Source organism: Uranotaenia lowii, chromosome 3 (assembly GCF_029784155.1).
Source record: "Uranotaenia lowii strain MFRU-FL chromosome 3, ASM2978415v1, whole genome shotgun sequence".
NCBI lineage: Eukaryota > Metazoa > Arthropoda > Insecta > Diptera > Culicidae > Uranotaenia > Uranotaenia lowii.
The window spans coordinates 283,382,872-283,401,548 of NC_073693.1; the positions used below are offsets into that span (position 1 = coordinate 283,382,872).

The 18,677-nt window shown below is 34.9% G+C and overlaps 1 protein-coding gene across 1 annotated transcript; it reads right to left on the reverse strand.

Moving 5' to 3' along the window:
- Positions 1-2,727: 2,727 nt before the first annotated feature.
- Positions 2,728-18,241, reverse strand: LOC129756571 (putative peptidyl-tRNA hydrolase PTRHD1). Its single transcript, XM_055753478.1, has 2 exons — positions 17,990-18,241; positions 2,728-3,454 (listed from the first exon to the last, which is right to left on the reverse strand). The coding sequence occupies exons 1-2, from the start codon at positions 18,176-18,178 to the stop codon at positions 3,284-3,286; spliced, it is 360 nt and encodes a 119-aa protein (XP_055609453.1). The 5' UTR covers positions 18,179-18,241; the 3' UTR covers positions 2,728-3,283.
- Positions 18,242-18,677: the final 436 nt, after the last annotated feature.

Sequence of the window (18,677 nt, forward strand, 5' to 3'; positions counted from 1 at the left end):
GACCATGAGCCACATCAACGCATATGCGAGAAATTCTACAAGTAAAGCAGGCATATTAAAAAATTATCCCCCAATAAAACAGTTCTCCGCTTTGAGCTCACTCCCCAAATCTGCCACAATGGAGGTGAATCCACAAAACAAAAGTTCAAAAATCTCCTAAAAAACAGTTCTCCGTTTAAAGGGCAAGTTTGGCGAGATGATTTTTTTTACAAACATGAATTATCAATGTTGAGCATAAGTTTGGGGGGGTGGGAGATCTCAAGTTTGGGTATTTTCGATTTTCTGTGAAGAAGCAGGCACATGAATTTAGTCTGCTTTCTAACCGGGGCCTTTAAAAGGGTTCAAAGATATCCCAATGATTTTTTAAAATAATTTCAATGTGCTGCTACATGTAAAATAAATCATTCCATTTTTTTCTGTTTAAAAAATCGATTTGTCTCTCTATAAGAAACGGCTAAAATAACAAAAAGATAAGTGAAATCTTAGTGAAGTCTTTGTTAACCTAAGTTTTGAAAATAAATAACTTGAACTATTTGTTAACAGCAATGGTTATCGATAAAATATTTTTTTAAAACTAAACATACCGGCATTCTGTATATACATATGTACATGTATATGTATATGTAAATCAGTTATTAGGTGTTCAAAAAAAATCACTTAGTGCCTGAAAAAGCAGAAGTTAGAAGCTACATGTTGCACATATGGAGAAAAAAAATTCAAAAATTTTTAAGATCATGGCCACGAAAAATGAAAAAAGTGGTGTAAAACCTGTACTTTAAATCAGTGTTCCGAATATCACTCATTTTCAATGAATGTTTCTGATTGCACTTCACAACTGAACGTACAACGGTCGGGTTTCGTTATTGATTGCTACTGGACCTACCCGATCATCGATCGTTCAATTCATCGCTAAAATACAGATCACCTCGTACGATGCTTGCTGTCAAAACAGTGCAGCACCATCATCAAATTGGAATCTCACCAATGCGCAATGCATATGGCGAATCTTGTTGGTCTTCGATCAGGAGTGAATGGATCAGGCAGTGAATGAGTGATACATGAAGCCGATCATTAGCGTATTTTGTTTGATTTGATATATAGCAAATTAATAAATTTATTTGTTGTTATAACGTTTTTTAACATCAGTATGATCAAAATCAAATTGAAGTTGTGTTTGTGAGGGAAAGATGTTCACTTTCACCATGTTTTTCAAATTTTACAAGTTCTCTTATTAAACTGTCGTCCGTCACGTTAAAACTACTGAGAATTTATGGTGTCCCGCACAACTGTTTGATTTTTCTCGTCCTGCAAAAAATAATTTTGAATTTCATATAATTCAGGCAGATACTGAGTGAGCTACATTCAGAATGGATCAGTTTGTATCTCACTCATCTTCGATATGCGATGTTTGCTAAACCGATAATTCTGAATTATGCGACTCGGTTTGCCTAGCTGATAGGAGCGCTGATCGAGATTGCATACCAGCCAGGCGAAGCAGTTGCGAGAGGCGCTATCCCATTATACAATCTTAATGTTTCCAACAGGAAACGCATCCTGAGTGTTTGTTTTGATTGATTTTCGGAAGACTGCTTTAAATGAATGAACTGCCAAAGCTGTTCAAGTCACAGTAGAAATTTTTTGAAAAGTGAATTGGAAAGTTGACGTTATTTGTGATATTTTGGCATCTTTAGATTTATAAAATACGAAACATAGAATTCTCGACGGCTTTTCGGAATTTAAAATAGTCATGAAGAAAAATTTGCGAGAAAACAATTATAATAGGAGTTATAGTCATTTGAAGTTCAAAAAATGTCATTTGACTCCCTCCGGTACGAATAGTGATAATGTTATTGTAATATCCTCAAGGTGTCTCGAATTACGAAAGACACTGTACACTACTGATAACAGATAACTACTGATAACATCGCATGGATTGCGATTCGAAACCTTACACACTATGAGAATAAAAAGACTTACAGTCTATTCGAAGCCGTGAACGTTAACGGAGTCATCTAAGAAACGTGTCTTTTATTAAATCAAAAGGAATTCTTAATTAACTACTTAAATCAAATGCATGCAAATAGTAATATATTACAGTTATAAAATGAAGTATTCTGCTTTGAATACATATAAACTTTGGAAGGCGGTAATGATGAATATGATGAATCAATCGAATGGTAGAAAAGATTCCGAAATATTCATAGATCTAGATGAAGATCTGCCATGCAAGGGAATTCGGATTGCTCTAGATACTAACTAAACACGGATTAGAGAAACAACTTCAAATTCTTAGCTAATAACGCAACCAGATGTCAGCAGTGATGGTTTGAATCATTTGACTTAATTTTGAATCATTTGCTTATAACTTCTTTTGAAAACATTTTTCCCAGAAATGATGTTCTAAACTTTAGTAGAACTAGATCTTAGCTGCAACTTTTGTGACCAACACAAACCTGTATCTCTTATGCCTTATGAATGAGAAATCGAAAAGTTTAAATTTTTGAGCAATGATCGTAATCACAATCATTTGGATTAGCGGGTTGGATTAAATCCTACAATTCATACCACATTGAAGATACATATTTATGACATACAAGAAAGTTGTAGCTTAGATCTGTATCTACTTAAGTTTAGAACATCATTTCATGGAAAAATGTTTTCAAAAGAAGTTATAACCAAATGATTCAAAAATAAGTCAAATGATTCAAACCATCACTGGATGTCAGCACCTACCGATGTTGAAAGTTCAACATTCCCAAAACACCCACACAACCGAAAACGAGCAACAAGTGTGAAATTTTTCAAAAAATACACCCTATAAACCGATCGCAAATATTCCGTGTGGCGTTTGGTTTACATTTCAACCGGAGTAAAAATAAATTTTTCCCGATTGCTCGCTCGCGTTTCGAAAAAATGAAAAACCCACCAATCTGCCGACACCGTGTGTTTGTAATAAACAGCACAGAACAGAACCTTACGTAAGTTCACAAAACTCACCCGGTGCGGATTATTGCACACAGTTTTCCACGGACCGAGAAAAGAAATCAATCTCTTTGCCGTGGTACCAATTGGAGAATTCGGTCAGTCGTTAAATGCTGCTTGCTGGGTGGGAAAATTTAGCAAACGCGTTATTATTTATTCGCCCGCCTACAGGTTTCTTTCCAGATAATTTAAACAACTCGAAATAGTCTTATAAATACCGTTTCCAGTTTCGAGAAACCAAATCGGTTGCTGGGTGTTATTTTTAATGATTGATTAAGCCTAAAACATTTGAACTAAAAATTCAGCTAAGCAGTTTAAATTTCTTAACGTACTTTTGAACGTCCTCTTTCCGGTACGGTTTGAAGGCGATGCACGTGGCGAGGTTTTCCGGCTGTTCGATCCACACCTTGTGCTTGATGTCGTTCTGCTGCAACACTTCGCCGAGTGCAAGCAATTTGGCCGTGTCCGGTGCCTGGAAGATATGAAAGAAGAAGAAAACATTTTCATTGGAGCAAAAGATTTGATCGTAAATGTGTAAGAAAAAAGCAAAAACTACGAAAATACGACTGCACATGTTTAAAATGTTAATCAATTGAGGAAAGTGCAGTGTTTTCCATGTTGACTTTTGCCACCTACATTAGACTTGGGGTCATTTTTTAATTTCTCAAACCCTGGGGTCTCAAAAGCTTCGTTTTGGTTCAAAACTCATCCATGATTTTTTGCAGAATTCAGTCTGTAAAGCCTCAATCGGCTGAGACGATGTATGTCTTTTTAAATTTTAAATAACGTTTACATGAGTATATTCAAACTTTTAGGTTTGTATGGAATAAAAGAATATTTTTTACTGAAAAATCAACATAATTTTTGTTTATTCTGTGCAACCGAGCCTTTTAATGGTTTACATACCCCTGTTAAATAGCTAATAACTTTATGATCTAATTAGATACGAAGTTACGGTCTTCGACAAAGTGGTTCAGCGGAAAATTTCCTTTAGAGAATTTATAAATTGGCATAAAAAATATAACCAAGCTCGGTTCCACAGAATAAACAAAAATGATGTTGATTTTTCGGTAGAAAATATTAAATTTTCCAATACAAACCTAAAAGTTCAAATTTACTCATGTAAACGTTACTTAAAAATTAAGCAAAAACTCATAGATGAGTTTTGAACCAAAACGAATCTTTTAAGACCCCAGGGTTTAAGAAATTCAAAAATGACCCCAAATCGACTCATTCTAACCTACATATAATATAGGGACCGAATGTTAAAAAAGGTCCTTAATAATAAAAAAAAATGACCTACATATATTGTCGCTGAATCCCCAAACCATAATTTTTGTCAACATCGGCGACATGAACATCACTGATGACATTTCATGTTGACCAGACATCTATCAAACTTCTTTCAAGTGTCGGAACCAAACAAAAGAAAAGGTTGCCGATTGCCGAGGTGTTTGATGAAGTTTTCATCGTCGCTGGTAGCCAAGGTTACCAATCACCAGCAGGAAAACTTCGGATTTCAACTGCATTGACAATATGTAACTAGGCGCCGATACTTGAACAATTTTTAACGCTGGACGCCATTTACGACCCAGTTTGTTAGAGTAAAAAAACGCTTTTTTTGACTGTTGGAAGATTTCTTATAATAGAAGATCAAACGTTGCTTCCCGGCGTATCTTGTGGGTTCCAAATTTTTAAATACATCTGAGCATGTGGCGTTTTTCTAAGTGGAGTTTTTTATATTTTTTACAGTATAAAATGATGCTTTTTCTAATCCGGTATCCGCGATAGAAGGAAACAAACATTCAAATATCTTAGCAATTGTTTCAGTTTCAGAGATAGAACTTACCCTACATAAGCTTAATTCTTTCAGGTAAAAAGCATGTGCATTAGTTTGAGGAAGTGTCAAATTTTTACTTTTTCTTTTGACATGATTTTCATGAAAATAAAAAAGAAAAACTTGCTCTTGCCCATGAAAAACTCCAAACCGGAATTTGCTTAAAATCATCGCTTTCGTTTACATAGCTCCGAGATAGACTTTTTAATGCGTCCAGATTTATGATGATTTTTTTTTCTTCTGACACCAACATGTCAAAACTTGTATGCATCCTGGAAAATGAAAAACTAACGTTCTTCATTTTTCTTTTCAACATAGCATCTGATACATAGAACATGCATTGCAAATACTACTACGGCTAGGCCAATCATGTGATGTAAAACGCAAAAGATACGGGGAATAAGGTGACAAGAGTCGAGTGACGGTGGGGTTACTCGACACCTCACGCGCGGCGTAGAACAAGGGACATTGTGTACTACATTGTGCAGAAGAGTCAATGTTGATTTTCCTGTTTGGCATGCATGTTGTGTCGCATTAAGCGGATGTTGGACAAGGCATTCGTGCCTGATATGATGATCAATTAAACATTCGAGTGCTTTTGATAGAAATAATTTAGACTATTTTATAGGACGAAAGCTTTTGACTTCGTCGTATGATGATCATCCCCCCTTTAGGGATGAATTTCTGGGCTATCTGCCGTCATAGTTTAGGAATATATCCATGAGTAAAACTACTTGATCAAAATCTTCCTTGAGCTTGAGCTTGAGCTTAGATAAACCGTACATTTCAGTAGTTGCTACTCCGTGATTGACAAGAACCATCAAAATTGTACATAGATCCAAATAAATGGGGCTTGGGATTAGCTTACCATTTTCTGTGTACACGTTTCAAAGGTTCCTTATCTTATATGGTCAATAACGGCGCCGGCCACGTCCTTACGGTTCATCGGGGAAAGGGAAGGATTGTTAGTTCGACTTCCGTTGCTAGTAGAGACCGAATACACCTCTAAATCTCCACGGTCGTCACAGGAAGGGTGGTTTGTTAGCGGGGAAGGTAAATAGATCTGGATTCCCCTTGGGAAGGGATGTGATCAAAGCAAAGTTATATGTTTAACAATCGTCGTGTCGCACACTATCGAGTACCTCGCGTTTTTATTTAGGGCAAATACGTCCTAACGAGGCATTGTCATACACGTTCAAAGCACTTGGCACATGTGCAACTCACCGAATTTTACCGCGCGCTTATAACGAGAAGAGCAAAACGTCCTAACGTGGCATTGTCATACACGTACAATGCACTTAGGGGCCGTTCACTAATTACGTAAGCACGATTTTGGAAATTTTCAACCCTCCCTCCCCCCCTGGTAAGACATAGTAAGATTTTTCAAAACCCCCCCCTCCCCCCCCCTAGTAAGATCTTACGTTTTTTTTTATTCTTTGAGAAATTGACACGTTTTTTTTTTAAAAATAGCTTGAAAATATTAAAAATGTGACATACATGCTTCAAAGCAAAGGCCTTTTTAAGTAAAAAAACAACAGATGAAATGTTATAAACGATAGAATTGTAGATACCACCACACAATGTATCTACCACTGCAAGGTAGAAGGCCCGTGAGGAACAAAACGATGAAATGTGATGAAAAGTTTTTCAAATTAAATTTACCCTTCCGCTCATTTTCAACATCTTTTACCTTATTCTAATCTTCTATCCTTCTTTAAACTTTCAATTCTTAAAATATTCTTTCTCAAAGAATATAAAATTTCACCGATATAGCCGATAAAATAATTTCAGAAAAAAAAATTGCGGTGATTAACTCTTAATTTCAAAAAGCTTCAAAAAAATATCATTCTATACTACTACAATTGGGGCAAAACGTTTAACGACAATCACGTTGTCAACTAACCCAAAAGCTCAGACTCATTCAACGGTAAGCGATAAAGTTTAAGGATTTTTTTTGGTAAATCGTTTGTTTAATTTAGAATGTCTATCACAGAAAAAGCTGTCTAGAAATTCATTATTTATTTAAAGCGCCTTATATTGATTTTTGAATATTTTTTCTGGTTGAAGTCATTTTCAAAACATGATGGATTCAAATCGTGGTGTAACAACGAGCCATTTTTCTTTTTGTTTCGAAAAGCGATGATCTTTTATAATAATGTGATTTAGTGTTTTTGATGACATGTTGGTTTGAATTTGTTCTCTATAAGGTTATAGATCCTGCGATTTTTTTTATTAATTCAAAGACATTAAAAGATAAATAACATTGCATAAAAAATAACCAACAAATAGGTAGAGAGTAAAAAAAACCTGAGTAATATGGTTTCGTATGGCTGTGGCTGTGATGAAATTTTAATGTAACATTTCTTACGTAAGATTTAAGGAAACCCCCCCTGCCCCCCTAGTAAGAGATCGTAAGCAAATATGAAACCCACCCTCCCCCCCTATGTGCTTACGTAATTAGTGAACAGCCCCTTAGCACCGGTGCAACTCACCGAAGATTATCGTGCGCTTTATACTAGAAAGGCAAAAACGTCCTTACGTGGCATTGTCAAACACGTACAATGCAATTGGTACCGGAATTTTATGACGCGTTTAAAACGATAAGAGCAAGAACGACCTAACGAGCAAAAATATTCTAACGCAACGAACCGACCCTACTGGCGGAAAAATAAAAAGTTTTTTTCTAGCATACAAAATCTGAATTTAAGCTTTCTGTTCTTCACATTTCGTACTCTTTTGCTTGAGAAAAAAGCAAGCGTAACACCTGAAACTTTGCCAAGTTCAAGATATGTGGAACAAATAACTTTATGCTTTGAGTTGACGTATCTCGATTTCGGTGCTGCTCTAAAAAACTAGTTGACTACAATTTCAAAGATTCATTCCTGGTTTACAATGCATAAGTGAATTATATGTCGTTAACAAAATTATGTATGTACCTCATCCTTGAGTCGGCTCTCATAAGAAAACACCTACACTGCCCATTATCAAACTGTGCTGATTAAGTTAAAAACAAAACCCGATCTTACTTTTCCGTTTCGATAAAAATGATTTATACTTACACAGAAAAAAAATCTGAATCCTTAACAACACTGAAGTTGAAAACCTGTATCATTACATGACGTGGAACTCGATTTATTGATGTAAATTTACAAATTAAAAAAAGTTGAATCCTTAACAGCACTGAATTCGTATGACACAAATATTACTTGACACGGAACGCGATTATATGATGTAAATTTACATCACATATGATGTAAATAAAAAGAAGCATCACATACGACGGAATTTTCAGTGCGAATTAAATATTACACGTCTTTAATATTTTACATGTCTTTAAATTTTACACGTCTTTTGAAGTTTACAGACGTGGAATATTCAACTCGCACTGAAAATCCCATCATATGTGATGCTTCGTTTTTGTTACATCATATGTGATGTAATGGAAATAGAAATTTCTTAAAATTACACGACATGGAATGTGATGAGGACATTGAATTTCAATTTAATAGGATCAGACAAATTTAAACAAAGTGTCAAGTCAAGTCGTGCACCAAAAAGTATTTTTTAAGCAGTTTTTCCGCGATCCCGAGATCTTCGTGAAGCAGGAAGCGGTTCTAGAAGCAGCTCCAAGTTATTCAACTTTGGATCCGGTCTTCGAGAAAAAATAAAAGTGTGAATGTGACTCCTAATATAAAAAAATTGTGAGATTAAAAAAATCATTGTCACCAAATGAAATAAACTAAATCAATTACAAAAAGGTTTTATTTTTATTAAGACATGAGATTATTCCATTATTGAATCATAAATACCAATAAATAAAACAAAACAGATTCCAATTGGAAAGTTTTTCTTTCAATATTCAGTGGTTTTATAATTTACATCATTTTTTATTTTACACGTTGCAACATTTCACTGGAGTGTAATTTCCAACTAGCACTGAAAACTCCGGCATATATGATGCTTCTTTTTATTTACATCACATGTGATGTGATTTTACAGATTTTTTTCGTTGTGTGTACGAGTATCCTATTATTTGTTAAACGTGCCAACAAGAAGAACCGGGAAAACATTTTCCGTATCATACCGGATACAACTTACCAACCTGCTGGCTTTCGGATTCGTCCTAAAACTCATTTATTGAAATTTGTATCCGAATTCAATCGCCCTTACATTGATGTTTTGGTGTTTTTGTTGTGCTCTGCCTTCTGCGTTACGGTTTGCTCAGTTGACAGGCGTTACGGTCCATGTAGGTATACATTATTGCATGCAAGTTTACATTTCGCCAACCGTTTTGGCATCACTAAACCGCCGGATAAGGAACGGAATGGAAAGCGAAACCCGGCTTTCTTGCTTTTGAAACATCTAATTTAACACCTAAATTCCGCAATTTTGCGAACTTCCAACATATTTCACTCCTAATCACTTTTCTGAACGAACACATCTTGTTATCTATCAATTAAATGAAGACTGGCTGCTGAAATTTACTTAATTTAGACGGACCGAAAACAGAAACTTTTCACCACCACCAGAGTTGCCAGCCGACCTCCTTCACTCAAATTGGCTAAAACTACTTGATCAAAATCTTCCTGAAGCAAAACTGGAAATAACCCGTCACTTCCAGGAGATTTGTATTGAGCAAAACCATCGAATGCCCATTTCATCGATTCTAACTATTTTCCGAGCATAATGCAAGGAATCCAGACTTCCAGAGAAGAACTCTGGCTCTATCGATGAATCTTGATCAACACATCCCGGAAAGTGAGTATTGGGCAGACAACTTAATGTTTCTTAACTGTTTTAATATTTTTTTTTTTCGTGGCGTTTAAATAGCTCGGGGAGCTGACGCTTGAAATGAAAATTAGAATAGTTTGGAGAAGAAAATTTAAAGTTTAGAGTAGGCAGCGTAGAATAGAAAGCGATCATGAGACGTTAGTTAGACCATCATGCACTGCATTATATCCACTTCGGCTGAATATGGACAGAAACCAGTTCAAGATAATAAACTAACCCCTCATAACACCAGTTAGAGGAAGGACATGGGAGGGTTGGAGACTGGCCTCTACATACTCCCCACGCATCTACATACTACAATTTATGGGCGCATTTATAATATAAAAATAAAAAGGAAAGATCTCACCAAGTTACAGGACACCTTATTCAGCTGTCGATTTTAAGTTAGGTCCTTGGGCTGACAACTACGTCTTGCGAAAGCCATCGTCTTAGTCCAAAGATGTTAGGGAATGGCTTGCAGATTCGCTCAACGTCATCATTGGACCAAATGATTTATCGGTAGTACATGCCACGATACATGAAAATAAAACAGAAAAAAGAGAAAAAAAAGAAGGATATTAGTTAATATCATGTATCAATATCTAAAAAGAAGCCTAGCTTAAACTAATAATGAACTGAGCTCAAATTAATAGTAGAAGTAAGCAACATTATTCCTGTCATATCATAGAATCATACAATTTTACCTAGATATGAATATGAGGGCCTGTTTTGCTTTTTAGAGCAATTTTATTTCAAACTAATAAAAATTCTAGCTCAAATTAATAGTAGAAGTAAGCAACATTATTCCTATCACAACCTCACAAAATCATGCTAATTTACCTAAATATGGATATAAGAGCCTATCTAACCGTTTGAGCATCGCCCTACCCTACCTGCCTCACATAGTTGAATGGCTACTTTTGAATGAGATTTAAGAATTATCAAGACTGTTTGCTCTGAACTATAATACTATCAAAACAACTCAAGAGACAGATTCGTATCACAAACCTAAAACCTCAAAATATCATTTCCATCCAATTAGCCCCCAGTGATTGAAAAAAGCTAGATTTAAGAATAAGCCACCGTAATTCATAATCCGCAAATACACATCCACTGGAGCATTGGGGAGGAATATGGTATTTAAATATGTTAACCTACTCCTTTCTAACTTTCCAATTGATTGAATATATCTGAAGAAAAAAAACCCCACCTCCGAATGATCTGAAAAAATAGAAAAGAGCATTAAAAAAATAAAGGTTCATAAAATAACAATAAAAGGTCAAACAATCATTTCTGATCGGACCAGATTGACCATGTGATTGAGCTTTAGTTAAAAGCCGTGGGACCGACATCTAGGGGTTCCGTTTCACTTATGGTCGGAAGTGATCCGTTGATGCCTATAACAACGCTGAATTGTGATACTCTCACTATTCTATATTTAATGTTGTTATACGTCAAGGTATACCCATTTATATCAAAGTGATATAAATGAGCACTCAATCACGCCCACAGTTATTTTATAGTTTCAAACAATGTATGCAAATGTTTCTTAACTGTTTTAATATGTTTCTTTAAAATTGTTGAATGCATTTTCCAAATCCTCTAATTCTAGCGTAACAAAAATGTAAGCAAACTGCCAAATGTAAACAAATCGAGTTAACGGTCATTACGGATGTACGCGGTTGCACTTTACCTAATTAACGCGGTTTCATCTTAAAATCACTTAAAACTTTCAAAAAATTAATAAAATTCAATTGGGCGAAACTTTCTGTTGATGCATTTTTGTTGAAACGTGAAGTTACGCCTATTCAAAATGGGGTGAATTTTTCTATTTGTGTAGGGCCAATAGGCGTAACTGAGTTGACCGTGTGTGACAAAACGGCCTAATTAGTTTTTTGCGTGTAGGACCAATGGGCGAAACTTCAAAACTAAAACAAAAACGGCCGATCAATTGGGCGAAACTTGCAGGCGTAACTGAAATCGAAAACAAAAAAAGACGAAACTCGAAAATCTCTGAAATTTAGTAAACAAAGTTAAAGATTTTGATAATCAACGAACAATAAGTGAATATAATTCCTTTTTTTTAATTTGTTGAACAAAAAGTGGTCGATTTTTTAAATAGGATTTGATTAGATGTTCCGAAATTTCAAACGCGTTTTTCTCGATTCGAGCTAACTGCTAGTTTCGCCCTTATGAAATGTTACGCTAGAATTGATAAATAATTGTTACGAAACTTATAACGATTTATTTATTGACTCCAACCGCAGACACCAGATACCCAGACTGACCACAGGCGCTTGAATCCATACAACTACAAGTCGCCCAGAATCATACACCATCTGTTGGGACATCGTGAAACTACTGTGCTTCATCAAGAAAAAAATTACACTTAATAATTAACAAGCCAAATGAAAACCGTCTTGATTGATCACCTATTAGTATTTGAAATTCTATCTCAAATATTTTCATTATCGTCTTTGTCTTCAATGTTAATTGTTTACTTTAATTTACTGTATCATAATAAGAGGTGAATGTTACACAAACAATGACTGTTTATCGCTTGATATGAAAAAAAATACAAACGCAACGTTATAGCGGTCCTTAGAGCCAATTAATTTTGAGATTCAGTTTTGATTTCAAAATTAATTTATCCGGCTGAGTAACAGTATGAAAATTATAATGTCTGTTATAAATAATTCATTGAGTTTGGAATTGTTCGTCTTAATCTGAAAGGTTGACTGTGACCAAAAAGACATACTACATATAACTCTTTGAAAACTTGGATTCTAATTTATCTTAACTGTTTCTTGGCTCGTACCTAGATAGGCTTGAGGAGTGAAATAAGTTATTGACATTCTCGTTGGGTTGATTGGAACGTGTTTAGATAATGTAAAAAAAGCTGAATAATATTTAAATGTGATGAATGTGTTGATAAGATCTTTAATCCTATTTTCTGGAAGTTTCACTAAAACTTATAATTTTTTGAAAAAATTACTTCAGAGACAACCGTGTTTGTCGACCGGGTTTTTTTCCCTGCTCAAATGTGCGTGAGAAATGTCAAAAACAACTGTAATGACCATCTCGCGTGAGCTTTTATTACGTCGTATGAAACTTCTTGAAAATTCACAGAAAATTACTTCAAAAGTTATCAAAACAACTTTAAAATTTGTATTTCACGTATATAATATGTTGTCCAGGTTGTCCAGGCTGAAAAGAAGTTGCGACTAGTTTATGTCAGTTTTTGTTTTTTTTTGTTATAAAACAGTTTGTTTACATTTTGTTTCATACGACGTAATGAAAGCTCACGCGGGATTTTTGTATAATTCTGGACTGGACTGGAAAATTAACCTGGAAAAAGCGACCATGTTTTTTGACTTTTTCCTCCATCTTAATCCGTACACGAGAGCAAGTGCGCGTGAGAAATGTCAACTTAAAAATCTTTTATTGGAAAGAAATTGTTGAAAAACTGCGCTGAATTTGGAATATTTCAAAATATATGTTTCAAATCCATTTCTTTTTGCTTCCGAAATTTTTTCACCTTTGACATTCAACCAAAATCTTTGATTCAAAGTTTTGTTAAAACCATATTTCGAAAGAAATTAGTTTACCAAATGAATCCATTCTTCATAAAACTTAAATCTATATATATAAAAATGAATGTTTGTCTGTCTGTCTGTTCCCTATAGACTCGGAAACTACTGAACCGATCATCGTGAAACTTGGCATCTAAGGGTTTTTGGGGCCGGAGATGGTTTCTGTGATAGTTACCAACCGCTCCGACTTAAGGGAGAGGGGGCTCTCATACAAAATTTGTAGTTTTTCGAAACAAATTAAAGTCATGACATCCATTTTCTCGAGATTTTTTTTTCCTTTGGGCGGTTTGTTTTTCGTCTCCATGGTCGAGGCGTCGCGAGTCAACGTCGCGAAAGGATAGTAGCCATGGCATAGCATACTGATCAGTGGGAATATTTAGGCGGGTATTTCTCAACCAAGCATATTTTCAATGCACGTGGTGGCGATATGAAGCCTTGATGTGATTATTTTTCCTCATTGACTCTTAGCTTATTTGTACAGCATATGGTTATGAATGACGCCTAGATGTGACCCAGATTGACATTTTGCCGATCGAATAAAACATATAGGTACAATTTTTTTTTTTTCAAAATCTGAAATTGAAATGTCATGACATCCATTTTTAGAGATTTTCTTTGCTTTGAGGGGTTTGTTTTTCGTCTCTATGGTCAAGCAAACGTCGTCGCAAGTGGATAGTAACCAAAACATACTGTTCATTGATCGCTGGAAAAATATAACAATCAGGCGCCTGTTTCTCAACCAAGTACCTATATTTCTTATGCACGTGGGGGCGATATGCAACCTAGATTTGTTTTTTCTTGCTAAATTGTACATAGCACGTGGAAATAAATGACGCCTAGATGTGACACGGATTGGTATTTTATCAATCGAATCAAAATCAATTGAAAGATTTGCAATAATACTTCCATATTTAGTTCGTGTTTATATAGGTAGCATTTGTTATCTAAAAAATATAAATTTAGTTATTATGCTAATGAAGTAATGGTGTGACACATTGCGGACAATTGAAAAAAAAATACAGAAAGTAAAGAATTTACATAAATTTTTTTAACCCATTTCGCTTACAAGGTTATTTTTGAATCATATTGATAACATAAATATGAATAAGATGTTTTCTACAGAGGTCACATTTTGTTGAACATGTAAAAATATACTGAACTGAAGTTTTATCAAGCGCCATTTACATTTAAAGAAGATAAAAAAATCCGATCCAACACATGAACTGATCAAGAGCCTTTTCTTCAAATTAGATAAGATAGGACTGACGTGTGCATAAGTGAAAGGTATCAGTGAAATAACTTGATTTTTATTGACCAAAATAGAGGGAATTCATTTTCAGAAACAATTTTCATTCAAGGAATAGTAGAGCATGTTCAAACGTTCAACTTTTCTCTGTTACAAATTCTATTTCCATAAAGTACAATGTGCAATAAATTCCAATATGCGAATCTTTTTCTTTCAATTAGAAATTTATGTAAAGTCGAGCCAGGTAAATCAACCTACCTTTTTCAAGCAGTGGGGGACAAAATTGGAAAAGATGGGGGAGCTCCCATGTAAGTTTAAGATAAAGAGCTTTTCAAAGAAGGGACCATATTTTATAAGAGGCTATTTTTGCGTACGGTTATCTGGCATAACTCAAAAATAGACGTGACAAATGTTTTTATGGAAGTTCGTAACTTCCCACTTTGGGAAAAAAGGTGTAAAATCCATAAATATTGACATTATTTGAGTCATTATGAAGCTTTAAAAACAGAGTACAAATTTCAGATATTGAAAAACAGGTTCAGAGATCAAGCTTCAGTAAATAATATATACCATCTTTGAATTGCAGTTCGGAACTCCAGCTGCAGCTCTCATTTCAAAGTTGTTGGATCTAAACTATGATGAGGTTTGATTTAAAAAAATGCTCACAAAAATCTAAATTTTAATAAATTTTTACAAATTACATTTATTTTTGGAAGGTGTAGCAAAGCACACCGGGTCAGCTAGTTTTGAATAAAAGTAATTTTAATGTTCCTTAACCGCTGCCCAGTAAATAAGAAATAATATCGCTGTAACTAAACTTATACATCGATTTCAATGCTTTTCCACACCACGAATTTTGAATGGTAAAAGAACAGTACTATCTTGATGCAAACGAAAGTCATTTTTCCTTTCTTGTCGTTTTATGGAATGTCAAATATCGTATGTCTGTGTGAGTGAATTCATTTAATGTTTTGATTTTGATGTGACGAATTCACGTTTGTTTTATTTTACTCATGGATAAAATCAATTACCTGCGATATTCAACAAAAAAATGGTTCGAAATTGAACCAAAAAAATAATAATGAAAAAATAACTTAACAACAGAACAGGAAAAGCTAAGCTATTCTTATCAAACAGACTCGGATGATTGAAATTGTTTGTCAAGAATCATCATTATGTCAACCAACGCACTTTGTTAGAAATTGTACTAAATTAGCAGGAAAATGCAACATCTCGAAGTCTAAAATATTGTTTCCACAACTACCTCTTCCAGTGGGCGGTAAAAGCGCTTGTTTGATATCCAAGTTTACTTAGATATTTTGAAAAGAAGACATTTCTCGCATGTGACTACATTTTTCATAGAAAAAGAAGTTTTAGGATTTATTGGAGAAAAAAGTAAATAAAAATCTTACACCGGTTTTTTGTTGTAGATGGTGACTTAATGGTAAATTTTGTTGTTGCGATTTTCATTAAGCTTCTTCTGTTAACAAAACATTGCTTTACAAATTTTGTAAATATCACCTCTATTTTTGTTTTATTCAGTTTTTGTAAACCTCTATAAATGCGGCAATTCGGCTAGGTGAAGGGTTTTGAGAAACTCTAACTGAAACAGATTATTCAACGAAATTTTGTAAGTATATCGTCCATTCAACTGATTTAACAGTTCTAAACAATAATAAAATTTAAAGCCACATTCAATATACTGTAGTTTTGCAATATACAATCAGTGGAATGTTTTTACGATTTCATTTGTCGTTATCTCAACAAGTCCTAGATCGTTTTATAACTATTTACAAATAATTGGGTTGTCACAATATTTTTCTACTCGGGAAACTTGAACTTACCCTTGACGGAGGTTTCGTGGTAAACGAATTCTTGGAGTTGAAAGTGATCTTCACAAATGAAGCCAAAAATGTCATAAAATGGTTATTTTCCAACCACAACGCAATAAGGAAGAGGAGCAGAAAATCTCAAGTTTTCATTCAATTTTCATTTCTGTCAAAGTCGATATATTTTTTATAAGCTTTATGGTTGAATTCTAACCACATTTGGTTAATGCGCTTCAATTCAGAAAAGGTTTTTAGTGGTTTCCGAAATATATCGTGTTATTTTTTTTCTATCAAAAGTTGGTATGTATGTATGTATGTAGAAAATCCACCATGGGTGCACGGATTCACCGCAGTTTCGCCAACGTATGCGCTAACTTGCATCCTTTAGATTTTTGGTTCGGCCAATCTTCAATGCAAATTACCACATACCCGACACCATGGCTTCGTGTGAACTGTCATGAAATGAAAATGTTTCGTGTAGGTGTATGTCTTATTTGTAGAACGAGCAAACAGTTTCGCAACCGTATAAAATTCATAACATATTTAGAGTTAAGAATCTACGACAGGTATTCCGCATACGTGTAGATACCTGCCCAGCTGGTAACTGTTTGTACGTTCTTATATAATATATTCTTTAAATGCAATAATTGAACATATAGTGAAATAATCGTACCTTCTTACCAATCTTACCTCAAGACACTTGAAGCTTACCTATATCCATACTGATTTCCACCTGATCTAAAACACTGTTGTGCCATGAAACCAATCCGCATTTTTTCTTCAGCACACGTTCAAACTCTGAATTCTTCTCTTGATACTTAGGGTACGGCCACCATTCAAACAGGCATGCACGCACTCCCGCCAAACGCGATATTATAAAGGACAAATTAGGCTTTCCGCACCACGCGCAACACAAACTCTACGAGCTTGTTATCAACAACCGAATTGCAGTAACGACCGGAGTAACCATATTTTTTTCTATCAAAAGTTGGTAATCAAAAACGACCGTGTTCATCGCTAGATGTAAAAAAAACAAATAGCACAATGCAAATGTGTGTGTGTGATATATCGAGATTTTTCCTTTTGTATGTGTGGCCGTTAGTTTCACGATAACCCGTAGATAGCGCTGCGGAACAAGCGTCAAAATCAGCCTTCAGTGGTCAGTCTGGGTATCTGGTGTCTGCGCTCTAACCCAACATGTTTTGAGACAGAATAATAAAAAAAAATTAAACAAAATTTCAGGGGTATTGGAAGCTCTGATCGAAAATTCATATAGGATTACCTTAGCTTGATTGCGGCTCATTCACTCTTATTCTATTTAGTTTACGGCGTATCTGGCGTTCGTTCGAACGGATACTTTCGATCGATTTCGAAAAGACTAAACTATAATACCTTATAATCAAAATACATGGCCTGAAGCTGCCTATATTGAGGCGTTTAAAAAGGGCCGTTCTTATCTTCAACGTCGTATTGAAAGTATAACTTCTGGCGTTTTCTTGCAACAGTCCATCTCATACCGCCTCAGGCAGTGGTAATCAAACCAAAATAACTCGGTTCTTTCCATGATTTTTATTCACCTGCTCTGTAACTGTATCGTAGGTTTTCCAAATAGATAAACCTGTTCATAAACTATAAGCTATTATCTTTTGTCAGGTATCACTATTTCAGTTCAAATAAAAAAAGGCATATCAATACATGAAAATAATCTTAAATTAAAAAAAAAACAACCTACCTCAAGAACCACCTTGTGCATATTATCGAGATCTTGGAAGTACTCAACCGTTTCCGGATCCTGAGCGTACAGGTGCGAGACGGCCGCCACCGCATGACAGCACTGTGCCACTAGCGCTCCCTTGGGCCAAGTTTTGGCAATTTCACCATTCACAACGACATATTGCACCAAACGAGCCGCGGCGGACATAATTGAATTAAATATTTGAGATTTTCAATACAAAACGACTTCCACGCAATCCAAAACCGGGAACCGACGAAACGCGAAACCGACCAAAACAAACCGGCATCCAAAGCCAAGGGGTGATTCAAAAAGTTTCGTCGAGTCGCCGAAAATCGTCGATGAAGTTTTATACACTGAACAAAATCTTTTCAAAGGATTCTTTGCTAAAAGCACAAACTCTCAATTCCAAACTTCAGTTTCTCTAATTTCGTGTTTTTTTCGTAATTATAGCTTCCTATTAATTCGATTTAATTTATATTTTTGTTTAAAACATTGAAAGTAATATTAAAATATATTTTTTGTTTGTTTTCGTATATAAATACCTCTTGGTGAATTCTGCTGAAAAAATATTTCGTTACTGTGACTGTGAACTTTCACACAATTCACAAACCGAAATTTTCTTCCAGTGCAAAAATCGATCAAGAGAGAAATGCTGGGCTGCGGCGTTCGGCGAGAGAGAGAAAAA